The sequence below is a fragment of the Enhydra lutris genome, unplaced genomic scaffold (assembly GCF_002288905.1).
Source record: "Enhydra lutris kenyoni isolate GAN:26980312 unplaced genomic scaffold, ASM228890v2 scaffoldscaffold17, whole genome shotgun sequence".
Lineage (NCBI taxonomy): Eukaryota > Metazoa > Chordata > Mammalia > Carnivora > Mustelidae > Enhydra > Enhydra lutris.
The window spans coordinates 27,059,964-27,087,492 of record NW_019154101.1 but is presented as its reverse complement, the minus strand read 5'-3'; the positions used below and the strand labels follow the sequence as shown (position 1 = coordinate 27,087,492).

Sequence of the window (27,529 nt, the reverse complement as noted above, 5' to 3'; positions counted from 1 at the left end):
TGGGATCAAGTCTTGAATCAGGCTCCCTTCTCCCTCTGCCTGCCGCTCCCCCTGCTTGTGCTCTCTCTTTCTCTCTCTCTCTCACAGTCTCACTCTATCTCAAATAAGTAAAATCTTTTTTAAAAGTCTTTAAAAAAAAAAGAACACTGACTTCTTTATCTTCAGAAAACAAGAAATAAATCTCTTGTATAAAAAGTGGCCAATCTGTACCAGGAGGTAAAGAGATTCTTATTATCAGGCATAGGAAGTTTAGAGTCAAAAAGGTTATATAAACAACCCTTGTTACCCTTTTAAATTTACTACTGCAGCCCACATTCTGTTTAAAATTCCTTACTCACTGAAGCTTCCCAAGTTAAGTTTTCTCTGTCCTGTCAATTCCTCACAGAGTTATTGCTTCTTTGCCTAAAAAGTGTAACAACAGCCTCCCTTGGTCATTTCTTTAGGTCTCAGTATCATTACCCTTTCTCTGTGTGGAGGTAATAAAACTGTTTTTCCCCCCTCCTGTTACTCTGTCTCATGTCCATTTAATTCTTAGACCAGCTGGAAATCCTTGGGAACACCCGAATTGGTTCCTCCCCTCCAGTTGCCGTGGCCAGTGAGATCAACTTCCGCTGGATATTTGCTCTGAAGTTTCCACAGCTTCAAGATCTTGGGAGAACTGACATACGGCCGGCAGAGGTAAGATTTCTTACCATGTCAGCCTCCCCAAATCTGTCTGTGAGGTCCGGTGGAGTGAGAATGATGACAATCTTTTACTCTTTCTCTCAAATTAAATTAGCAGGAGAAAATATTTGTGGAACTAGTTCCTTTGGCTTAGCGACTCTCAGAAAAAAATTTGGTAGAGCACTGTTTGCTAAGTGATCCATTTCCTTCCAGAGATGGTCTTTGTTTTCCTTTGTCTGTGTCTTTTGTGTTTTTTGTCACAAAAGGGGATTAAATCCATAAAGCATAGCGTTCATGGTTCATATCAGTGTCTGTGTGGACATACTTCATACTTCACTGTGGGTCCCCAGTGTAAAAACTAGATGAGGTTTTTCCTTTTATCGTGTTCTCTGTCCTAAGAGCTTGGCTTTGTGACCAGTGAGAACATTTCCTCTGGTCTCGGCCATCTGGAAGGTGCATTTACTGGGGTATACTTTGGTGGCAAGTTGAAAAGACTGGGGATTGGAGACACCCATTTACAAGCAGCCTTCTCTTTGCCCAGTTGTGCCAGCTCTCAGGGGAGTTTGTCATAAGAGGTCCTAGACTGTAAGGGCCTTGGTCGTCTCAACCTTCATTGCTTGTGAGTGCTAGAAAAATCCCATTCCAGTAGCACCTGCCTCCTGTGACAGATTGGTGAGTCTGTGACTGGAAGCTTCTTACCTTTGTGGGAGACTGGAGACAACCTAATAATACCATGTCATTCTTCCCACCTGTCCCTGAAGGTCTTTGCTTCCTTGGACTATTCTTGGAAGTAGACTGTTAGATCATGGGGGCTTCATCAACTATGCCCTCTCTAGGGACATCTCTTGTATCTTTGGTCAAACCATAAAAAGGCTTATTGGTTTGAGTGGCTGTGAATTGACATTAATAACAACATCCTATTCATCATGGCCAGAGGATGGATCCTTGAAATTGGCTAAATTAAGGAGTGCCTGGGTGGCTCAGTCGGTTAAGTGTCTGCCTTCGGCTCAGGTCATGATCCTGGTGTCTTGGGACGGAGCCCTGCATCAGGCGTCTTGCTCAGCCGGGAGCCTGTCTGCTTCTTTCTCTGTCTGCCACTCCCCCTGCTTGTGCTCTCTCTCTCTCTGACAAATAAAATCTTAAAAAACAATGTAAAATTGGCTAATTGTCTTATTAGTATAAGGCTATCCTTGACAAGATAAAAGAACAGACTCAGACTTAAGACAAAAGTTAATATCTACATCCATTGTAGATTTCCCTTCCTCAAATCTGACCCCATTTATGGGTTTTAACTTCTCTTTCCCTACAAGATTTTTTGTACAGTACTCCGGCTTAATCTCAAGTTCAAAGTATACAAACTACTCTTACAAATGCTGGAGGCCGCTAAGTGAATTTAGCATAAGAACCTGAGACAGCCAGTAGGGTTTGCTTTGCTATAATCAGGCTCTGCCAACCTTAGGCATTTCTATGCAATGACCTTGGCAGATGTAGCTTAGAACTGTGCACAACTCCCCCAACCTGCCCCCAATTCACAGAGAATTCATGTCCCTTGAACAGCAGCAGATCTTTTAAATTATAAAGCCCTTTTCCTTCCACTTTCAAAAGATCCCTACCAAATTTAGAGGAATTAGAAAGGTTGATGGCTATTCACAAGCTCACTCAAAGAGAACTTGACTGGCAGCTAAGGGAAGTTTCTTTCAGCTTCTGATTATGCTATGGGTATGAGGCAAGTCAGAAGGGCCCCAGAACAGAGCCCCCCTTCACAGAGGAAGCTGATGACCAGAATTTCTCCTAAGCCCTCCTGCAATTAATCAGTGGAAGGCTTATCTAAGGGCCTAAGATCAGAAGAGTCCAAGGTTAAATTACGTACTTAGAAAAAAAGCTTTTATTAAAACACTTTATACAGAGTTTATCAAGGCATAAAGCTCTTGATTCCTGTTTTAGTTAAAAATATCCCTGGTTTATATACATATATAAAGTTTAGTTAGAAAGGCAGATCCATCCCTTGATATTCAGGCTGCAATCCATGATCTTTGGGGGAATTAAAGGCAACTGTCTTTGTCTTACAAATCCCTACAAAACAAAACTAGAAATAAACTCTAAAAATAAGTCAAAGCCCACCAATTTTTACCAATCTCAAAACCTTGCCTATTCCTCTCTAGATGCTTTATAGCTATCACAAAAGATCGAATATTGGAACAGAACTGTCCTGTACCTAAGAAAAGAAACAGTTTTTTAAATAGCAATTATCTCAAATTTCTTTAAAACAAACAAAACAACTTGCATTCTTTCTCTGTCCCTTAGAGTTATAATTTCAACATGTCTTTGAAATGAAAACACAGTCCACAATTGTTTGAGACTGAAGCAAAAAGGCAGGGAAGGGAAGAGGGCTTTTTTAAAAATACAGATTGCTAAGGGGGCAACTGGATGGCTCAGTCGCTTCAGACTCCTGATCTCACCCCAGGTATGGATCTCAGGGTCATGAGTTCACGCTCAGTGATGAGCTTTATGCTGGGTGAGGAGCTTACTTAAAGAATAAAAATACAAATTGCTAAAAGGGCTCTTATGCCCAGGCTCTAGCATCTCTAAGTGGATAATATGTCCCAAAAAGTCCACCTTGGAGAAAACTTGGGTACTTTGTGCCTTTGTGGTAAAAATTTTCTATCCCCTTTTCTAGGACCTAAGAGCCATTCTTTGAAATATAAGCTTCAAAAAAAAGTTTCTCACCAGAAGGAAAAAAAAAGAGAGCAAGAAAAGGTATATAAAAATCAGGCCTATAACGTTCTCTCCACAAAACAAACAAAAACTATAGGATCTTTGTTTACATCTGTAAGTATGTCCATATTGTTAAATAAAAGAAATCCATCAAAGTAAATGTTAAAGATTAAATTGGCTTTATAATCAGTTCATGAATGGGGCAGCACTCCAAAGTGCTGCAGAAAAGGAACTGCTTTTAGAGGTAGAGATGGAGCGGAAAAAGACAGTTATTAGCAAAGAATCCATGTTGTAGGCAATTTGCCCTCCTAAGGGAAATGGAAGGGGTCTATCAATAAACTTCTTGTGTTGACCAGGAAATGCCATGTTGCCTGGTTAAGGTTACATTCCTGGGGAGTTGAAACTGCAGTTTGTTTAGGTATTAAGTTTTGGTTTACTGACTTGGAGCCTTAAAACGAAGTGATGCCATATTGGGCCTGTGGTTTTCTTTTTAACAATAGATACCTTGTAAGTGTGAGATTTGCCTACATGTGGATGGTAGTACTAAAATTAGTTCATAAAAGAGTCCTGTTTAGTCAGTTTCAAGGCAAGCGCTTATTTTCAAGAACACATGATTTCGGAGAATATTCGTTGTTAGAGCTGATTTAAGGTTGTCAGTGCAGTTAAAATAGACATGTCTCTAAAATTACAACATTAAAACGAAAACTTTTATTCTGTCTCAGTTTACTTAGAGTCAAATAGGCTGCTACTATCTCTGTTTTTAAAAAATGATTGACTTGGAGGGATAACTGACTTTGATATCTCAGAGTTTTTATGGGTAATCTAAGCATAATTGTTAAGAACAAGTAAATTAGATATAAATTTTAAAAGGTTTTTTAGGTAAACTTTTAAAATAGTTTCCCTCATCTTTTTGGCAACTTGAAACCTTGAAGTTTTGCTAAGTGGTGAGTTAGGTTGAATTCATTGAGTATCTCGGTCATTTCTAAATAGACAATAAGCATTAAATACTGAACATAGGTTTATCTACTTGTGGTTTCCTTATTACTTTAGCAAAACTAAAGATTTAAGTCTCCTAGTAAACATGTTCTGTTCTTTATTAAACTTTTGTACTATGAAGAAACATATGTTTCTAGAAATTATGAAATATATCCGTAAACTTGCCAATCTAAAAAATGCTGGAGAAACAGACAACTTACAGTTGTTTACTACTACTTCACTAGAAATTAAAGTTTCTAAGGATTAAGAGTTGTGATTAACATATGACTAAAGCTGCTAAAAATTATAAGGGAAATAACTCTGTATGATGCATGTTTCTGGTAGGAAAAAGTATGAGGAACGGCAATACATTTTTGTTGAGGGAAAAAAAAAGTTTTCCTAAAGTGAGGCTAGTGATTTAAAAAGGGAAAACTTAAAATCTGAGGTCTTTGAAAAATAATTTTATATATAGCTAAGGTTAGAATAAGTATATTTAAGTGTGAGTTTTAATATCAAAAGAACACTGATGGAAAATTAGAATTTGTTTTTTCTCTCTGTTAAAAGAAATACTTTCTTAGATGATTGGTTTGGTTTTTATGAGAAATTACAAACAAAATTTTCTTTACCTTTTATGTAATCTGCCTAGAAAACGATTTTATGTTTTGTTTTTTATCAAATCTTTGGTCATTCAAGAAGACAGTCTTCTTAATATTAAAGTAGCTAAGACTTGTTTACAACTATGAAACCTTCTGTATTTGCCTCTCATTGTCACTTTGGTTAAATCATTTAATAGTTTTATAATCTGTGATCCTTCTTTTCTTTTAAGATTTTATTTATTTATTTGACAGAGAGAAAGAGATCACAAGTAGGCAGAGCAGGAGGCGGGGTGGGGGTAGGGGAAGCAGGCTTCCCGCTGAGCAGAGAGCCTGATATGGGGCTCGATCCCAGGATCCCGAGATCATGACCCGAGGCAAAGGCAGAGGCTTAACCCACTGAACCACCCAGGCACCCCATGTGATCCTTCTTTAATTAATGCTTGAAACTTTTGATATTTTTTGACATATTTCCCATAATCAAATTTTTTTAATGGTCTTATATTTAAGTAATCTCTACAGCCAACATGGGACTTGAACTCATCACCGCAAAGTCAAGAGTCACATATTCTTCCAACTGAGCCAGCCAGGAGCCTCCCAAAATCAAATTCTAAAATAAAGTCTTTTTTTTTTTTTTTAAAGATTTTATTTATTTCTTTGACAGACAGAGATCACAAGTAGGCAGAGAGGCAGGCGGAGAGAGAGAGAGGGAAGCAGGCTCCCTGTCGAGCAGAGAGCCCGATGCGGGACTCGATCCCAGGACCCTGAGATCATGACCTGAGCCGAAGGCAGCGGCTTAACCCACTGAGCCACCCAGGCACCCTAAAATAAAGTCTTTTGCCTACAATCTAACTGAAATGTTCCAGAGGGCCCTTGAAACATTTCAGTGATTTTTTTTCTCATTGTTAAAGAGAGAAATTAGGCTTGTTTGGTATGTTAAATTACATGGGAAGTATTGTCAAACAAATAATACTAAACTGTCTTACATTTGTGTAGATATATGCTATTAAAGTAACTATTCTGGAAATTATATGAAACTTCTAGAAATTTGATATGTCTTGGTATGTTGTTATCTTAAAATGTTATGTGTCACAAAAATAACCAAATTTTCTTGTCAATTACATTGTAATGAATTTTAATCAGATTTTTAATCATGGGCATTTTTAAAGTCCTTTGTCATTTGTAGACAGTTACACTTTTACTCAGATGCTTTTACAAAAGCTTCCTGCAACTGTGTTTCATCCTCAATGAGAGAGAAAGAACTTGAGTATAGGTTCCTGATAACCTTAAGATCATAAGACTAAATTTGTTAAGAATTTCTGGAACTAGTAGAAAAACCAGATTCAAACAGAAAAAAAATTAATAACATGAGACTAAATGAACTGAGGACAAGTATAATTTTTTAAAAGATTTATTTATTTATTTGAGACACAGAGAGAGAGAGAGAGAGGGAAAGAGAGCGGAGTAAGGGAGGAGCAGAGGGAGAAGCATGCTCCCCACTGAGTAAGGAGCCCAATGTGGGGCTCCATCCCAGGACCCCGAGGTCATGACCTGAGCCCAAGGCAGATGCTTAACTGACTGAGGCACCCTAGGATGATTATAATTTTTATGATTTTTTTGTTTGAAACATTGTTGATCTTTTAAGGTTTTATTTTTCCAGATTTAAGCAAACATCCTCTTAAGCTAATTATGACCTGTAATAATTTGATAAAATAAGAACTTTTCAACAAATTAAAATACTTACCTTTTTCTTTCTGTCTTATCCCTCCAGAATTTTCAGTGAATATTCTTATATTTTCATGGCAATGTTTTCATTTACATAAATTCAACAATAATCTGTTCTCCTTGTATCAACACATAATTGGAAACATTGATTATATTACTGAGGCTTTGATTGGCATGTCATAGTTGAGGGAAACCTGCAAAAACTTAGGTATGATCAGACAGCTTTAAGGAAATAATGTTAGTTATATGGAGCCAATATGGCCCCTTGGAAAAACAGCCCAATACCTTGCTTATGGGGTTGCTAGCAACCTTTTAGGTAAAGGACGTCACTTCTTGGCAGGTGCAGGAACCTGGGGCTATTTTGCAGATCTCAAAAGAGAGGAATTAACCCGAATCTAAAGATATTATAGGCAAAGTCTGATGGCAAGTATTTGGCTTGGCTTCTGACCTTGAGAGGCTGTTAAAAGTTCAATGTAGAGATTGCCTGTAAAAAGTTCTAGCAAAGCAGATTTAAAAGAGTACATATGATCAGTTGCTATTCTTGCTGAACTTACATATATAATCAGGCTAACATTGGTTTCCCCCCCACCTCGGTTTATTTTATAAACAAATCAGTCTTAATTTTGCTATCTTTGGTAGAATGATAGTGATTATAAAGAGGAAAATTATGTTTTTGTAACACACCTTTATGGATATTGGATTCTAAAACAGTTCTTTATAAACAAAACTAGATCCTAATTTTTTCTAGGTGCCTTCAGTGTCCAGCCACAATTCCTAGTTAACATCTCCAATTTTTTCCCATAATTTTGATGGGAATCATTTCATAAATAAAACTTCCCCTTTTCTTGAAGCCCTGCAACCTAAACAACTTTATGTAAACTTGAGTGAAATCATAACAGCTCATTTATAGACCATCTTCATGCCTGTTGTTCTATGGGAGCAGAAGGGTCACCAGAGACACTTGATGTACAAACTGAAAGTCTTCCAGATTACCATTGCCTGCCCTCACCCTGTTTGAAGATGCATTTAGCCTGACATCTAGAAATCTCCACTGGCTACTCAGAACTCAGAAACCAGTTTTATAATTTATCTAATCTTAACCATTGCTTTTCTTCTGCTTTCATAAAAATGCCTCTTATTTATTACATGATTAATGAAATCATAGGTTTAACTTTGAAAATACATAAGCATCACAGCCTTCTGACTTGAGTTTTATTAAACTAACCTATTGTCAGAACTAAAAGACCATTCAGTGAGATAAAACAGTTTCCCAGCTCAACTTCCTTTGGAAGTTTCAGAGTAGGGGATCATAGGGACCAAGAGCAGGCCACCCCAAAATGTGACACTTTAGCATATTGATTATTTTAAATGAAAGTTACTTAAGAAACAACCTATGCAAAAAGAATATTCTGACACCCATCCGCCAACTTTGTCTCCCTAAAACATGAAAAAATCTCCCTGTGCAAGGTAGCCTGTCCATACTGAGAGGTAAAGAGATCCTTATCCCCAGAGACAGAAAATTTAGAGCCAAAAAGGCCATATAAACAACCCCTGTTACTTTTACTAATTTACTACCCCAGCCCAAACTGTTTAGAATTCCTTACTAAATGAAGCTCCTCAAGTTAAGTTTTCTTTGACTTGTCGATTCCTCACAGATCTATTGTCTGTTTGTCTAAAAAGTATGAAAACTGCCTGCTTTGGTTATTTCTTTAGGTCTCAATTTCATTTGGGGGCCTCCAGGCACACTTCATAAAATATTATTTTTTATCCTGTAGATATGTCTTATGTCAATTTAATCCCTAGACCAGCTGAAAGGTCCTGAAGGGTAGAAGGAAATTGTTTCTTCCCCACAGAGACAATTTCCCCAAGCTCTCTCCTCTGTAAGAGCAGAAAGGCTACATTTCAGGAGCTTGGCACTTGGTAGGTGGCTTAGCAAAGCTGACGCAGTGACAGTACTGATCAGGGGTACAGTACAGCTGTACAGACAGTACAGCTGAGGTACCACAGTAGGGGCTGTTGGTCCCAAACCAGTTACTGTTTCAGCCAATAGTGTTTTACTCCAAGAGCTAGTTATTCATCTGAAGACCTTCTTTTGATGTAATATATGCTACGTAGGCCACAAATGATAGATTGACTAGGTGGTAACACATGAGGACAGGGGAAGGGTTATTTAGTCCAGTGATTAAATTTCTGTCATGTCTTGAGCCTGAGCCTCTGGGCTGTGACCTCCACTAGTGCTTCTCAAGTTCTCTCTCGCTTGAGACAGGAAGGCTAGTAGGGCTACAGTTTCAGTTTGAAAATTCCCTTTCCCCAGGTTAATTAGGCTCTGGTAAATAGTTTCCCTGGAGGGCAGCCTTTTGTTAAGGAAAACAAAATGCTCCATTGGGCATATTTTCCCCCTCCCCCTCTAAGAAGCACGAGGCAGAGGATTTGTCTCCACTGTTCTCCCAGGGGATCTGTGGGGTTCTTAGAGGTAAAGCTCACAAAAGCGTGATGGCCTCTCTGATACTGGGACCTCCCTAAGTTTTTTACTCTTAAGCTTGTCCACACAGAGTGTCTGGCAATTAGTCAATGGCAGTTAATGTGATCATACCAGTTCTGGTCCCAACCATCTATATCTTAGAATGTGACCTCATTTGGAAACAAGATTGTTTCAGATAGAAGTTAAGATGAGGTCATTCTAGAATAAGATGGGCACTAAACCATATGACCCATGTCCTTTTAAGAAGGGGAAGTTGGGATTCAGACATGCACACAGTTAAAGTGCCATGTGCAGACACAGGGAAAAGACAGCCATTTATGCAGAGAGAGAGAGAGAGGTCTTGAACAGATCCTTCCCTTGCCGTCCTCTGGGAGAACCAACTCCACAGAAACTTTGATCTGAAACTTCTTGCCTCTAGAACCATGAGATAATAAATTTTTGTTGTTCAGACTGCCCAGTATTGGGCACTTTGTGATGACAACCCTAGAAAACTAAAACATACCTATCCTTATTAGATCCTCACAGATCCTTGCAGTAAGAGTCCTTTGTTATGTAAGATTTGTTTACATCTGTGTCTACGATGCAATACCATAAGGCTTGCTTAGAATAGATTTTGTAATGTATTTATAAAGTACTAGTCCAGGAAATCACGACTAATTGTGTTTTCTCTCTATACATGTCAGGACTTGCTCTGCTTATCAGCGGTCATCAGACTTCAGCATGATCACCTCTCAGTTGCTGGCTTATGTGGCAGTTTCAGTTCTCTGCATCTTCAGAGTCAGCTCCCGGGATACATTTATTGCAGCTGTTTATGAACACGCAGTGATATTACCTAATGCCACCCTGATACCAGTGTCCCATGAAGTGGCATTAGCATTAATGAACCAAAATCTGGATCTTTTGGAGGCAGCAGTCACTTCAGCAGCAAACCAGGTACCATCTCTCAGGCGGGCTGGATTCCACCAGGAGAAGGAGTAGGGTCTTAGGAGGCAGGATCCCTATCAGATTTGGTTATACTTTTGGAAGACATATGTGTCAGGGTAGCCAACAACTTTGTTGTACAATCAGACTCCTATCTCCTTCTCAAAGTTATTATAGCTGGGGCTCCCTAATAATGAGACCAAGTTAAGAAAAGAATGGCTTCATCATCATGAAGGAAGCAGCAGACCGTTGAGGAAATTGCTGTACATTCAATGACTTTGCTGCTCTATTTTGCTACACATGGAGAGTGGAGGACAAATGAGTCAAGACCAGATGCTTTGCTCAGAGTATCAGCAGCCTTGATATACTTTTGTGCTCTTAAGCTTGTGCAAGTTTTTGGATTAATTCATAACATCAAAATAAAGTTAAGTTGCAAATTACTTAACAAGATGTATTATGTACTTCATACTTCATTCTAATTATAGATTAACTATATATTAATGCATATAAGCCCTGAATTGAATGAAGGGTTAAGTATAAGTGTGTAGTTTGAATGGATATGATTGAAACAAGGTATTTGTAGATCAGGTGTAGAGGAGGACTTTGTGAAGTGGGATGAGTCATGAATACATACATATCACTGATATCTACCAATACATATTCTTAGACAATACAAACATTTTAAAGATTAATAAGAATTCTGAGGTTCTTTTTTATCCTTAGTAGGACTATTTTCTTAAAGGCTGCAGCTTTCAGGGTGACTCTCCCATCTGAAGGTGCCCAGGTGTGTCTGGGGTGTACCTCTGGGCTTGGCACCTTTAAGGGGAGTCAGTGTCTGAGTGCCCTCCTTCTGAGAAGCCAGAGTCACTTTTGTAGGGTACGGAGCAGGGAAGGCTGGAGTGGAGCAGAAAGTAGAACAGAGACTTTGAGTATAAATCGATCCCATGACACCCGGGCACAAAATCTACCCAAAGTCCAGGAAGGGGGCCAATTTTAAGAAGAGTTGGTTTTATGCTTAACAACGGCAGTGGATAGCAACCCTGTGAATAACCTGGAAAACTCTTGATGTTTATGAAAGAATGGAAATGTTATATAGAAATGGTGATGTGGGATTAAACAATGCAATTGTGCAAAGAAAATAAATTTAAAAAATATAGAAAACAAAAGATTAAGATTGAAAAGAAAAGAAAAAAAAAAAGGCCTGGATGGCAGTTGCTCATCCACCCAGTTCCTCAGGTCCCCTTACAGACCCTGTCTTGGATTGTTTGCTTCTCTGAGAAATATTTTAATTAAGCTACATTTTTAACAGGGTGCAGATATTATTGTGACTCCAGAAGATGGTATATATGGCTGGAACTTTAACAGGGAAACTATCTACCCATATCTGGAGGATATCCCAGACCCTGAAGTCAACTGGATCCCCTGTATTAATCCCAGAAGGTATTAATCCCAAACAGGTAGTGGACAATCCAATCATGAACATGCACTTACTTTACCTGGCAGGACTTTTTAGTAGATCACCGCTTAAGATCCACTATCAACTCTAAGTTCAAGATAGTTTTATTTTTCCTCTTCTGTGGATACATTTATTAGGGAAGTGATAGGAATTGTGAAATTACAGAAATCAGTGCTGGAAGGTAACACAGAAATCATCAAATTCAATGTGAATATATTTCCATTGAGGGAAGGAATCTGGAAAGACAATAGCATACTTGCTTAGGGTTACAGGGGTCGTTGGTTAGCAGGAGAACCAGATTCAGACTCTAGTCTTCTGACTTCTTATCAGTGAAGAGAAAATTATTGCCCCACATGGGCCTGTAATTTGAAAACTGAGTAAGAAAAATGGCAAAATATTCATTTTTAGAATTAAGAATTTTCCTTTAACATTAATAAAATGGCTAAATGAGCTTAATGTGTATGAAATCCCAAGAGCTTAAGGTGATTGTCAATGTAGCAGAAACGGGTAAGTGGTTTAAGTCAGGTCCAGAGTAAAGAAATACAATCTGCAATGAAAGTAGCACTATTATTTTTAATGTAGACAAAGCAATACCTTATATATCTCAGAGAATCATCTCAGCTATCTCACTTCTTTCTAAAGCCACTATTGCTAACATCATAGGAACTCCTTTTTTGGAACTGCTCCCCAAACCACACAAATTAACTAATATAACTGCTTATAGAGACACCTTGATTTTGACAAGTTCAGTATTATTTATCTTAATCATCTACTTTCTTCATATTTCATTGTATCATAATTGTTTTTTATTTGACCAGCTCTCATGCCGCGTTTTCAGTTTCTGAAGGGCAAGCACTCTTTGTGCTCTTCCGTCATGTGTTGACTTCGCTTGTATCTGAAAGACCTTTTCCTAGAACCAAATTTCCAAGGGCCTCCTGAAAATCCCCACCAGGCTGTTCCATGCAATCCATTTCAAGGAGTCTGATTGCCCTGCCTATTTTCTATCAGCTAATTGCCTCTCCATTCCTTGCTTTCATTCATTTATTTAACATTTGTGTGTGTGTGTGTGTGTGTGTGTGTGTGTGTAGGCTGAGAAAATTAAGGCCATCCTACCTCAAGTTTAGCTGATGTGGGAAACAGAGGCAGAAGAAAATCATTAAAATTCCTTACCTACTGACAAGCCATTGAAACAGACTGAGTGGCTCTCCCCTGGGGACTCAACTGCCCTCACCTTGAGGTTTCGCTAAGGACAATCCTAGCCTGACCGATCCCCTACCCTGACAGGTCCGACCAGGACCCTGTAAGTCCCTGTAAGTCTACTTTAACAATTCCTGTAGGAAACTTTATCTCTAAACCTCCAAGATAGTGTCGAGAATCATTCCCAAGCATATGGCCCACTGATATACATCTAAAGGGTCTCACGAGAAGATTTTTATTACTGGTAATAAATAACTTTCTCCCAATAATAGCTAGCCCCTCAAGGTCCTGGAGACCTTGCTTCCTTAGAGACTTACATCATCCCTAATCCCCTTTGTCCTCACCCACCGCTGAGTCCAACCCTACTCTGCCTTTAAAAACTGACTGTAATCTGGTTCGGGGTCCAAGTCCCTACTCCGCTGTGCTGGGTATACTTGGGCCCAAGCTTAAGCTTGTCAAATAAACCCTCGTTTGATTGCATCGGTGCTTGGCTCCTTGGTGGTCTCTTGGACGCAAAAACTCGGGCATAACGTGTGTGTGTGTGTTTGTGTGTGTGTGTGTGTGTGTGTGTACATACTATGTACAGGTACTATTCTGTACAGTAGGGTGGACAAAATAGATTAAAAATCTATCTTCTTGGAGATTATATTTTAGTGTGGGGAGATAATCAATGAAGAAAAAAGATAATATCTGTTTAGTTATCTATTAATCTATCTACATATCTATGATATGTAGTAAAGGTAAATGCTATGGAGAAAAACAAGCAGGATAGGTGAATATGGCCGCCAGCGTGGGGCCTTAATTTTTGGTCATCAGTTGTCTTCGTGGTGACATCTAAGCAAAGACTTGGAAGAAAAGAGGGAGCAGGTCATATAGGTTCTAACAAAGGTTTTTGTAATCTTTCCTGGATATAACAAACAGTCTGAAAAATGTAGTTTAGATGTATATATATTTGAATATATATATACATATATATATAATCTTTCAGGATTAAGAGAGACAGGAGGGAAGTATGTAATCAGATTGTTTTAGAAATACCATTACCAAATATATACTTCATGTACAATATATTCTGCCAGTTGTGGCGATCTGAAAAGACTAGGTTAAATATGTTTCAAGGTTTGATGTGTTGTGTTTACATCTGTCTTTCAGACATTAATTGAAGCAAATGAGAGAGAGGAACTTATCATAGTCATTCTTTATATGTAATGCATTAGAATAATTCTTTGTAGTTTCTCATCCTTCTTGGTCTTTTTCAAGGATATGTTTTTGTAGATAATTGCTATGGTTTTGCTTATATTAATTGTACCAATTAGTAGATTTGATACTCAAATCTTTTACTACTATTGCCAGCAGATGGCACTAAATTTCCATACATTCAACAGTTACTTTACCCTTCTCAGCTATTCTTCAATAACCTATCTGCTATTAACCATTTATTACTTAAAGGTTGTGCCAATTGAGGATAAATATGGCTATAATGTTACATGTAGTGGGTTTCAGTTTTGAGGATTGCATTTTAATTGCTTAATTGGGACAACTACAGTCACCATGATAAAGAATAAAGAAATCAGAGGCACCTGGATGGCTCAGATTTCTTAAGCATCTGCCTTTAGCGCAGGTCATGATCTTGGGGTCAGGTCCTGTGGTTGAGCCTCAGATTTGTCTCCCTGCCATTCAGGGAGTCTGCTTATCCCTCTCTCAGCCTATTCCCCCTGCTCATGTGTGTTATCTCTCTCCATCTTTCTCTGTCTCTCAAATGAATAAATAAAATCTTAAAAAAAGGAATTTAAGAAATCAATTAACAAGTGTTCCAGTATTTCCATTTTCCCATACTGTCTGGCATTGCCCTAGCCCAATTCTTGTTGCCTTTAATCTGAGCTAATGCAACAACTTCCTAATGATTTCCTACATTTAGTCTCTTAATCATTCTAGTACATTCTATACCCTAATGGACTATTATCTTAAAGAAAATTCAGATCATGTTACTTCTGTCCTCAAAATCTTTTTGTCTCTTAAATTTGAAAGACGTTTTTTAAACTTCTTGTGCCTAGCTCTACCTTTTATGACCCCAGATGCATCTTTTAAAATTCTCTTTTTGTTTTTCTTACCTACCATTGCCTCTGCTCCAACCAGATTACTAGTTCCCTGAACAAGATTTCCCTTTTCTTAACATCCAAGGGTATTTTTTCCTAATTTTTTTATTGTGGTGAAATACACATAATATAAAGTTTACCATCTTAACCATTTTTAAATGTATAGTCAGTGGTATTAAGTATATTCGTATTGCTAATTCAGCCATCACCATCACTCACTTCCAGGACACTGTCTATCTGGCAAAACTCAAACTCTATGCACATTAAACAATAACTCTACCTGTGCTAACTTTGGCAGCACATAATACTAAAATTGGAACAATACAGATGATTAGCATGTCTCTTGCACAATGATGACATGCAAATTCCTGAAGCATTCCATATTCCTAGGAATGAAAAGAGGAGACATTACAAGTGATACCACAGAAATACAAAAAATCTTAAGAGACTACTTTGGATAATTATATGACAACAAATTGGACAATTTAAAATAAATCCATGGACTTCTAGACATAGGCAACCTACCAAGACCAAATCATGAAGAAATAGAAAATCTGAACATAACCATACTATCTCAAAAAGATATCCACACCCCAATGGAGTATTATGTCTCCATCAGAAGGATGAATACCCAACTTTTATATCAACATGGATGGGATTGGAAGAGATTATGCTGAGTCAAATAAGTCAAGCAGAGAGAGTCAAGTATCATATGGTTTCACTTACTTGTGGAGCATAAGGAATAACAGAGAGGACATTGGAAGATGGAGAGGAGAAGTGACTTGGGGGAAATCAGAGGGGGAGACAAACCATGAGAGACTATGGACTCTGAGAAAAAAACTGAGGGTTTTGGGGGGGTGGGGAGAATAGGTGAACCTGGTGGTGGGTATTATGGAGGGCATGTATTGCATGGAGCACTGAGTGTGGTACATAAACAATGAACTTTGGAACACTAAAAGAAATAAAATAAAATGGAAAAAAGGAGAAAAAGAAATAAATAAAATCTTTTTTAAAAAGGGGGAAAAAAGATATCTGCACCCCTATGTTTATTGCAGCATTACTTAAAATAGCCAAGACATGGGAATAACCTGCATGACCATCAACAGATGAATGGATAAAAAAAGTGATATATACATATATTCAATGGAACATTATTCAGCCATGAGAAAGAAATACTGACATTTGCAATAACATAGGTGAACATTGAGAACATTAAACTAAGTGAAATAATCCAGGCAGAGAAAGACAAAAACTGTATGATCTCACTTATATGTAGAATCTAAAAATGCTGAGCTTACAGAAACAGAGAGAATAGTAGTTGCCAGGTGCTGGTAGTGGGGGAAATGAGGCACAGTTGGGCAAAGGGTATAAACTTCTACTTATAAGAGGAATGAATTATAGAGATCTAATGTATAGCATGATGACTTAACAGTATTGTATTGTTTACTTTAAAGTTGCAATGGGAGTACATTTTAAATGTTCTCACAATAAGAACAATAAAATGGTACTTATACTAATTAAAAATGTGCTAACCTAATTGTGGTAAACATTTATTAAAATATACATGTATCCAATCATCACATTTTACATTTTGAACTCACACAGTGTTACAGTGTTATATTTCAGTAAAGCTAGGGAAAGAACACAATAACTCCCAATTTCCACATCTCTGCAGCCCCAGGCAGCCATCATATTACCTTGTATATTTATGAATTTGACGACCAAAACTACTCTGGTTACCTTATAAGTGGAATTGTATGTTTTTTTGTTTTTTTTTTTTTTACCTTTTTGTAATTGATTTATTTCACTTAGCATAATATCTTCAAAGCTCATTCATGTTGTGGCATGGGTCAGCATTTCCTTCCTTTTTAAGTTGAATAATATTCTACTGTGTATACATGCTACATTTTGCTATCTTTCATCCATTGATGGAAACTTGAGTTGCTTCCACATTTTAGCTATTGTAAATAAAGCTGCTGTGAACATGAGTGTACAAACACATCTTCAAGACACTGCTTTAAGTTTTTTTGAAATCTACCCAGAAGTGTAACTGCTGAATTATGTAATGGTTCTATTTTTAATTTTTTGAGGAACTACCAAACTGGTTTCCTGGCTGTTCTTTTCCTGACCACATCATTTTTATATTTCCATCAATAGTGCCTTTGTGTTCCAGTTTCTCCACATCCTCAACACTTGCTATTTTCTATTTTCTTGTTTTTTTAATAGACATTCTAATGGGTATGAGGTGATATTTCATTGTGGTTTTGATTTACATTTCCCTAGTGATTAGTGAGGTTGAACATCTTTTCATATGCTTATCAGCCCTTTGTGTGGCTATCTTTTTGGAGAAAAGTCTATTCGAGTCTTTTGCCCATTTTTAAATCAGGTTGTTTTTATTGTTGACTTTTAAGAGTTCTCTTGTATTTTGAATTATTAATATGTAATGTCTTTCCCCAAATCTTGTAATCTTTTTTCTTAATTTAAAGTCTGTTTTATCAGATATTAGCATAGAGTGTCTTAATTTCTCCCTCATATTTGAACAGTATTGCTGGATACCATATTCTTAGTTGACAGGTCTTTTTTCTTTCAGTGCTTCAAATATATTGGCCCCCTGCTTTCTGGTCTCTAGTGTCTGATTAAAAACTGCTGATAATCTTATTGGGGAATCACTTACCTCTCATGGCTTTCAACATTTTTATTTTGTCTTTGGCTTTTGACAGTTTGATAGCAATGTGTCTTGGTATGGGTGTCTTTGAGTTCATCTTTCTTGGAGATCATTGAACTTCTTGAATCTTTAAATATTCGTGTCTTCAAATTTGGAAAATTTTTGGACACGATTTCTTCATATAGTCTCTCTGACCCTTTATTTCACTCTTTTTGGACTTCTCTAATCTGTATATTAGTCCACTTGATGATGTCTCACAGGCCCCTTAGGCCTTGTTCACTTCAATCTTTTTCTTGTTCCTTTCTTTTGACTTGATCACTTCAACTGGCTTAACTTTAAATTTATTGATTCTTTCAGCTCAAATCCATCTTTGAATCCCACTAGTAAATTTTTCATTTTAATCATTTTTAATTTTCAGCTCCAGAATTTCTTTTTGGTTTCTCTTAGGTTTTTCCACCTCCTTATTGATATTTCCATTTTGTTCATATATTATCTTCTTGACTTTTTCCACATTTGCCTTTAGTTCTTGGAGCATCTTTAGGATAGTTGTTTTAGTCTTTAGTCTAGTCTTTAGACCAGGTTTGTCATCTGGTCTTTCCTAGGATGGTTTCTGTAGGTTTATTCTTTTTTTTTTTTTTTTTTTTCTTTTCTTCCCCCCTTAGAGTGAGCTATCCTTTCCTGTTTGTTTGTATATCTTATGATATTTTTGTTGATAAGTTCATATTTGAATCTGAAAATGTGATCACTCTGAAAATCAAATTCTTCCCCCAGGGTTTACTGCCTTTTGCTTGCTTGTTTGTTTTGATTCCTGTAACTGTTTCTGTGCTACGCATAAGCTTGATGTGTAAACTTAAGATCTTTGGAGGCATTGTCTTAGCCTGTGTCTCCCTGAGAACATGTGATGACCTTTAAATTCTCCTATATATACGATTGCTTTTTTATGTTCTAGTCCTTAAATGTCTGACTTCAGAAAAAGAGAGAAAAGGAAAAATTAAGGAAGAGGGAGAGAAACACCTCTGGCTCTTTAAATCCTCTAGAAATTACTTCAGCCAGTAGGGGAAGGACTTGCAACTATATAGTGGTGGTGGTGGTGGTGGAGTGTAACAATGGTTGCCTGCCCCCGTGTTTGCCCCTCCATGATCAGAAGCAGTTATCAGTGATGAGAGCACAGATCTCTGATATTCAGAGAACAGATATTTGGAGCCCAGCCTGGTTTTGTAAGCTGCCTGCATGGTACTCCAACATGGCTGTCTGCATGGTCCTTGGTGTGGGGTAAAGCATGGGTAGCCACTGCTGAGATAAGAGCTAAAATTGACTGAAATTGACTGTGTTTTGCCTTTCCAGCTTTCCCTTGGAACTTACAAGCCTTGAAATAGACTCCCAGATTTCAAAATAGTTATCCATCAGGTTCTTCCAGTACAAATACTGTCTGGGTGGAGGGATGTATTTCTGGTGCTTCCTACTCTGCCATCTTCCCAGAATTCTAATTCCAACCTGTTACTCTTTCACTTGAAATAATTTTTCTTTAATTCCTCTTTTTTGCCAGGGTTAGTGAACAGAAGATGTGTATTATTGCCCCCAAATATCTGAGATGTGCCACACATCATAAGATAAACACATAGTGAATACATTATTATAAATGATGTTAAATACTATGATGAAAAAAATACATGGCTTAGAATCTTATCCTAGAATAGTTTTCCTACAGCTAAATTCCCACAAGCATGTACTTCCTCTGAAATCTATTCTTGTTTTAATCCTTCCCTTCTATGATGTTATTTAGAATTATTTTTGTGTATATCACATAATAGGTTCAGGCAATATAATTCTGAATTTTATTAAAAGATAAGCTTCATTTTTGCTTTCCTTTTCTAATGAACATGTATCAGGTTTGGCTACACCCCAGTGCAAGAAAGACTCAGCTGTCTGGCCAAGAACAACTCTATCTACCTTGTGGCAAATATTGGAGACAAGAAGCCATGCAATGCCAGTGATTCTCAGTGTCCCCCCGATGGTCATTACCAATACAATACTGATGTGGTCTTTGATTCCCAAGGAAAACTGGTGGCACGCTACCATAAGGTAAAATTATTTTGCCAACAGTTCAGTTACTGAATATTTAACAAAATAAAGTGGACAAGAAGGAAAAATCATTAGTGTTGATAATAAGCATACTTTAGAAGCAGAATAGAGACAATGCATAGAAAGTAATGATTAGGTATGGTAAGCTCCTAAAAGAGGATAGAGGGGTTTTCTGTGCATTTACAAAGAGGAATGTGTCTGTGGAAGTGTATGAGAATCAGCAGGAGGTACCTGTATAGAAATACAATGTTGCCTTTTAGACCTTTTCCTTTTGAAGACATGCCCTGGCAAATGGGTCAAGCCAAGAAGGAGAAACTACCTACCAGACACTTGATTTTGAAGAGAAAGGAGCAAAGAAGGTTGTTTGTCCACAGGAAATAGTTAAGTGTTCTTGGCAAATAGAAGTTATCTATTTCACTTCTATGTCTTGTAATATTCAAGAGGGTCTTAAAGCTTTGCGCAGCGGCAGTATCATAGCCAATGAGGTTTATTCAAGACGTGATTACTGCTAATCAAGAGGGTCTTAATAAATAGGGATTCCCATCGACATATCTATAAAATGTGGCGGTTGAGCCAAAGGCTCTTATCAGCCATAGTAATCTCTGATTCTCTTACACTTTTTCCCTGTGAAGACAGTGCTCATGGATTAAATTGGCACTAAGAGATGTTGGCTTGCACTTTTTCAGACACAGTAACACACAGGCCAGCTTCTGAAAGGAGACTTTTACTCCCTTCATCTTCTCTTTATTACAGCACAACCTTTTCATGAATGAAAATCAATTCAATGTACCCAAGAAGCCTGAGGTTGTGACTTTTGACACTGTCTTTGGAAGATTTGGCATTTTCACGTGCTTTGATATACTCTTCTATGATCCTGCTGTTACTCTGGTGAAAGATTTCCATGTGGATACCATAGTCTTCCCAACAGCATGGATGAATGTTTTGCCACATTTGTCGGCTATTCAGTTCCACTCAGCTTGGGCAATGGGCATGGGGGTCAACTTCCTTGCATCCAATATACATCACCCCTCAAACAGAATGACAGGTAACGTGTAAACTCTAAGATTTACAAACTTTAAGTAATCAAAAAAGTAAAAGAAAAAGTAATTTTTTTCTAGCTAACATGTACTCTTTAATATTTAATGTTTTCCAACTCTTAATTTTTGCATATCTAGCTGGTGACATACTATAGAATCTATCTCAGTCTAAATTGTTTTGTAGATTTATTTAGTTTTATTCAACTTACATGCACATTTCTTCTTTTTCTCTCTAAAGTTCACCACTTCCTACATGGAAATTTCTCTTATTGGCTTTTTGGTACCATACTCTGTTGGATTTCCTCTCACTTATTGTCCTTCTCAGTATATTTTACTGAAATTAATGACATATATGGCTTAGAGAGAGAGTAAATGGTAACAATAAAATAAAACAAACAATAACAACTGTGCAGTCCTTTTTTCACTTCTATTTCAAATGCCATTTCCAACATCACTTTCAGGAAGTGGCATCTACGCACCTGTTTCTCCACGAGTATTTCATTATGATATGAAGACAAAGAAGGGAAAACTCCTCCTCTCAAAATTGGATTCTTACCCACACCGCCCTGTAGTGAATTGGACTTCTTATGCCAGTAGTATAAAAGGGTTTTCAACAGGAAATCAGGAATTTAAAGGTACTGCCTTTTTTGATGAATTCACATTCTTGGAGCTCACAAGAGTCACAGGAAATTACACAGTTTGTCAGAAAAAACTCTGCTGTCATCTAAGCTACAAGATGTCTGAGAAGAGAACAGATGAAGTTTATGCCCTAGGGGCATTTGATGGGCTACATATTGTCGAAGGGACATATTATTTGCAGGTAATGATCATTTTGGTGGCAGGGGAGTTAACCAGATAAAAATACAGGACACCTAGTTGAATTTTAATTTCACATAAACAATGGATTATTTTTATTATAAGTATGTCTCACTTTTGAGGATACCTATACACTAAAAATTTTGTTTTGTTTGACATTCAAATTTAGTTGGGCATCGTGAATTTTTGTTTGTTAAAACTTGAAATCCTAGATGTCAGTCCATTTTAAACTGGCTGGAAAAAAGGCAGAAAATTTATTTACGGTACCTGTATTTAAAATGATAATCAAATTACAGATGATTTTAATGGATGATTAGCCTCTGGTATTTCCTGCCTGAAGAAATTTATCCATTTTCTTTACATGTTCACTAAAACTTAGCTTGTTTCATAAACTAAGTATGTCTTGGAAACGTATAGGGTTGACCTCTGGGATATGTGTAGAATAGTTTATTACTGCAAAGCTTTGGGTATTTCACAGCCCCCAACACTAGAGGAGGAACTATTTATAGCCTGGTGAGGTGTCACTCCTAAGAACAAACAACTTTCATCTTCCTCTCATTCTAGTTGCCTCTTCCTGATCTATCTCCCAACTGATTTCAGGGCTTCCTGTTGACAATTTCAGCTCCATCCAATCTATTTCCTATACTCTAATTATAAAAATTACTAAAAGCCATTTCTGATTATTTCATTCTCTTGCTTAAAATTCCTCGCAGGTTTCTAGTTGGTTTCTAGTTTCACATTTCTTAACAAGACATCCTCAAATTCTTGAAATGTGCCTTTTCCTAATCTCTGTTCTCTTCTGTCATTTCTACTCACATGTGCCCTGAGGTTCTTTCTTACTGAGACATTTCCTCATCCCCAGTGTGTGGGCAACTGCAGACCCTCTGGATGTGTTGTTTCCTTTATCTGATGGCCCCACCTACTCACCATTCACAGTGCTTTTCAGGTGTTGTCTTCACCAAGAAGGCTGGCCTAACACTTTCTTTAGCACGGCTCCCACTTCCCCACTGGGGCTAAGTGCTTCAGACATCCTATGCTCAGTTTTATCAAGGGCATATTATGTGAAATTTTGCACATGTTGTCTGAGACTGAACCTTTGAGTGCTAGAACTGTGCTCACTGTGCAGTATTCTGTTCGCTGCTGCATGATGAGACTTTACCAATGCTTTGCTGATTTGGTAAATGATGCACTTATTGACTGCCTACTATGTAGTAGATATATATTAGTGCTAATGATACAAAGATGAATAAGTAAAGGCCCTCCTCTTGAAGCATTTAGTAGCGGGGAAAGACATAATGAACAAATGATGTCAGGATAGGTTGGCATGGAGAGAACGTAGAATGCACATTTTGTTGTAGGAATACTAAGAAGCAGTACCTATCCTAATTTGGGGATTCAGGGAAGTTTCTGGAGACATGATGTATGAGCTTATGCTATTATCCAGATGAAAAGAGCAAGAGGAAATTCTAGGTGGAGTGGAGTATGAGCAAGGGTGTGGATGCTCAAGAAGTAGGGTATGCAGGTCAGTGTTATTAAGGTGTATTGTGAGAAGCAAGAATTGATGGAAGATGAGCCCAGAGGCAGGCTCACATCTGACAGCTTCTTACCTGTCATTCCTAAAGTTTGGACTTTACTTTCTGGGTAATAGTCTTCTACTGGAAAGTGTTCAGCAAGGGCATGATGTGATCAAATATGTCATTGAGTAGATCACTATGGCAGCACTGTGGATGATGAAACTAGGGCAAAAAGACAAGTTAGATTATTAAAATAGTCCTAGATAGTCTCTACCAAGAGTAATGTTAATAGAAGAGCAGGGTATGGAGTCAAGCAAGAAATAGAAAACTTGACTTGTAGCCAATTTGGTACAGAACAGGAAAGCATGGGCACCTGGATGGCTTAGTCTGTTAAGCTTCGGCCTCTGGCTCAGGTCATGATCCTGGAGTCCCGGGGTCGAGTCCCACATTAGGCTCCCTGCTCCCTGTTTCTCCCTCTGCCCTTCACCTCTTTGTGCTCTTTCTCACGCTCCCTGTCCCCCAAATAAATAAATAAAATATTAAAAAAATAGAACAGGAAAGCAGAATGAGGGGACTAGGTTTCTGGCAAAAGCAGCTAGCTGGGTGAATGTAATTCTCTGACAGGTCAGGATGCTAGAGGGGGAGCAGATTGGGTGGCAGTGGGGAGATGCTCAGTTCACTTTGGATGTTCTGGTTTTGAGGTATTTATGGGACATTCAGCTGGAGCCACAGTACTTGATATCACCAGCAGAGTCTGGGGCAGCACCCCAGATCAAAATGTTAATGTCTGCTGGAAAACATGGGACTATTCATCCTAAATAGCTTAAAAAAAAAAACCAGCTTTATGTTGGTTCAAGTTAGGTCTCAATGTCAAATGTGCTACAAGTCCTTTATTTAATTTAGAGAAGCTTGGTCTTAGAATTGAGGATGAGGGAGTTTGGTGTTGTATTATATTCATAATCTCCCAAAGTCTGTGATGATATTTAATGCTAGAAAAATCTCTATAGCACCAAAATCTATTTCTTAACTAATGAGAGAAGAGAAAGAAAAGGAGATAAGGGTACAACAACTCTGCATCTTGCCACAGAGATTTTCCAAGTATTCTAGAGTAAATTTTAAGGACGTGGGGAAAGGTGCTTGTAGCATTTTCTAGAGTAGAAGCTGGTAAAAGATTAGGTAGAGATTTATAGCAGCTGTTATAGAAGAGTGGGAGAAGGAGCAGTCTACATATTTTAAAGAATCATTGGGTAACCAATGAATAAAGAAGGAATAAACTAAATGAAAGAAGTTCATTCCCTTTACCCAATGTACTTAAGAAACTTTCCTCTTCAGATTGCTTTCTATACCCTTTGCCTCTCCGTTTCCTCCCACCAAGGTCAGAGTCATCCAAATCACTGGCCTATCAGTCTTCTAGAATGTAAAGCTATTTCCCAACAGGGTAAGAAACTAGGGATAACAACTCTACTAAAAACCAAAGATTAAGTTCTGGGGCTCAACACAATAGGGTGAGAACATAGATTCTGGAGTCAGAAGTTCTGGATAATAGCTACCCGGCCTTGAGCCAGCCTTTAGCCTCTCTAAACCTCTGGTTCGTCATAACATATAGATTATTTTCATTCACCAAATATTTATGTAATGCTTTCTGTGTTCAAGCACTTGACAGAGACTGAAGATATTAAGATGGAGGAAGACAGATATAGTCACTGTCTTCATAGAACTTAACACTAGTGGGAAAACAGGATTGAGCAGAAACCTAAGAAAATCACTAGTTAATTTTAGTTGGTGACCAATGCCATAAAAGGAAACTACTATGGACAATTAAAGCATATAACTGGAGGACGTAACCTAGTCCTAAGAGGGGACTTAGGATAATTAATAATAATAATAATAAAATTCTTTAGAGTTTTTGGGATGTTTGATTTCATAAATATAAAGGGTTTAGCACTGTGTCTAGCACCTAGAAAGTCCTCGGTAAATGTTAATTTTTATTATTATTATTATTGTTAATAAAAGTAACATAAGATAATTATTAGACCTATACCATCAGGTTTTATTTACATAAACACTGGCTTCATTGCAAGCAGCTCCTGATTCAACTCCTTTATTTCTTTAGTCCTTCTCATAGTCTCAATGTCCTATCCCTTCCTACTACCTGGATTGGTCCTATCACTTCTTTCTTCATTTTAATCAAAATAATGCATGAACATAATTAAGAAGACAAATAGCAATGAAGGCTTGTAAAACACTAGTGCCTTCCATAATCCACCCAGTTCCTCTTTCTGAAGGCAAACCTTTTTGCATCTTTTAACTGTTTCTTCTGAAATTTACTCATCTGACACCATCTACCTGTTTCTTTAAGCGATTTAATCTGTGGCTGAATTGGAGAAAGCACTAGGGACTGAAGTCCTTTATTTTTATGACTAGTTGAATTAGCTGTGTATCAATGAACTAGATTAATCTAATTAAAAAACATTTTATCGAACAAAGGGGAAAAGGCATTACATAGGCATTATTTCTAGGTCAGGGGGGTATATTAATTGGCTTTCTTAGGACTTACTGGTTTGCATTTACTTTCCTAGATTTGTACTCTGCTGAAGTGTAAAACAGCACACTTAAACAGTTGTGGCAGTGCAGTTGAAACTGCTTCTACCTGGTTTGACATGTTTTCCCTCAGTGGCACTTTTGGAACCCAGTATGTCTTCCCTGAGGTGTTGCTAAGTGAAAATCAGCTTGCTCCTGGAGAATTTCAGGTAAGAAACTTTGCTTAATATTGATAATTCATTTCATGTAAGATGAAGTGCTTTTTGAGTACAAAACCTACAAATACCAAATATAAATATTTACAAATATCTTACAACTCTCCATTTGGAAAGAATAATATTGTTCTTGGGGAATCATGAAGGACACTGATCAGGTTGAATTTCTTATCTGGAAATCTGTAGTATAATGATTAGTGTATCCTAGAGAATACATGAATATATTATTGTGGAGACTATTGGGAGGAGACTGGGCTGTTTTGGGTCTGTTGAGTAGGAATAAGACTCTTGAGAGGGTTTCAGGACTGGGCCCACCAGAGGAAACCCCTTCACATCATGGGCAGTGATAGCCTAGCAAAGTTAAAGGGAATTCCTCTCACTGTGTGGGTAAAGACCCAGTGGCCAAAATAGGCAAGAAAGCGAACATTTTTTCTTTTTTTTTTTAAAGTCCAGAAGTACTTCTTACTGCATAAACTCTGCCCAGTCATATTCTTTCCCTGACTTACCTGTGGGTTTTGCTTTTATTCCGCCTTCCTTGTAAGAATAGCTACTGTGGGAGAACTAGGGACAAAGAACAGGTTGGGAGGCTGCGGTGAGTAAGTGACAGGGATGACAGAGGTTCCGCTCAAAACCCCTCAATCACTCCCTTCTGTCCACTTGGAGGAGCCTATTATGTCTGAGAGGACTAGATTTCTCTATGATTCTCCCAAACCCATTGCTTTATGCTAACTGATTCATGGAATACTTCCTCAAATAAGTAAATGATAAGATATTGATGATAGCCATTTCAATAATAAATGCATCAGTGCCAATTCCATAGCTGCAATTTTTCTCATACTCTGTACCATTTCAAAATTTCTTTTAGAAGAGAAGTTAGCCATTATTTTTTTTATTTCTTCATCCAGTTGTGCTGATTTTTAGAAGTTGTTGTGTGGTTGTATAACTTAACGGGGAGACCCAGCCGACTTCTCTTGTTTTAATTAGGTGTCAAGTGATGGACGCTTGTTCAGTGTGAAACCGCCATCTGGACCTCTCTTGACCGTGACTCTGTTTGGGAGAGTGTACGAGAAGGACCAGACATTAAACGCTTCATCAGACCTCCAGGCACAAACACTAGGAATAATGCTCTTAGTCATAATACCAATTGTGTGCTCATTAAGTTGGTAGAATATTTCTCTTTTATTTTGTGTAACTAAAAAAATGATGGCTGAGAAAAGAAGGATGAAGATCATAACAATGGTCATGGTCTCTTGTACAAGTAAATACAAATACATATACATATATAGTTCACAGATTTTACACACACACACACACACACACACACACACACATATATACCACCCCCAGATAATAGAAGCCAGATAAATAGTGACATCATTTTGAAAGGTTAAAATCTATAAAATGAGGGTAACAGTTTTACTCACAATTTTAGGTTTGTTTTTTGGTTTTTTTTTTTTGAAAATTAAATAATTGAATGCATTTAAAGTCCTTAGACAAGTTTCTGGATCATGGAAAGTACTGGATATGTGCTAGCTATTCACAACTGTATAATTATCACAGTAAAACCATGTGTGATATTTTATTGCTAAAATTACATCACCTCTGATTGTCTAAATTTTTAAACATCTTCCACAGGCTTAGCCACCCTCCATATTTCAATTAGAAAATCAATGAACTCAACATCAGCTAATTGGTTTGGGTTTGATACCTAGCAATGACGTATTCTGGAAGGCAGCTGGACATACAACTCTAACAACCTGTTAGAGGGCCTTCACTTTTTTGAATGTTTTTCAGTGCCTCTTTAGTGTTTTACCTATCTTGTTAGCCTATAAGCAT

At 37.6% G+C, this 27,529-nt stretch overlaps 1 protein-coding gene across 1 annotated transcript; it reads left to right on the top strand.

Annotated features, from left to right (window-relative positions):
- The first annotated feature begins 9,842 nt into the window (after positions 1 to 9,842).
- LOC111147800 (pantetheinase) lies at positions 9,843 to 27,271 on the top strand. Its single transcript, XM_022504042.1, has 7 exons — positions 9,843 to 10,086; positions 11,384 to 11,514; positions 19,378 to 19,570; positions 20,324 to 20,615; positions 21,069 to 21,427; positions 25,517 to 25,687; positions 26,678 to 27,271. Exons 1-7 carry the CDS (start codon positions 9,874 to 9,876, stop codon positions 26,858 to 26,860), a joined length of 1,542 nt encoding a protein of 513 aa, XP_022359750.1. The 5' UTR covers positions 9,843 to 9,873; the 3' UTR covers positions 26,861 to 27,271.
- Positions 27,272 to 27,529: the final 258 nt, after the last annotated feature.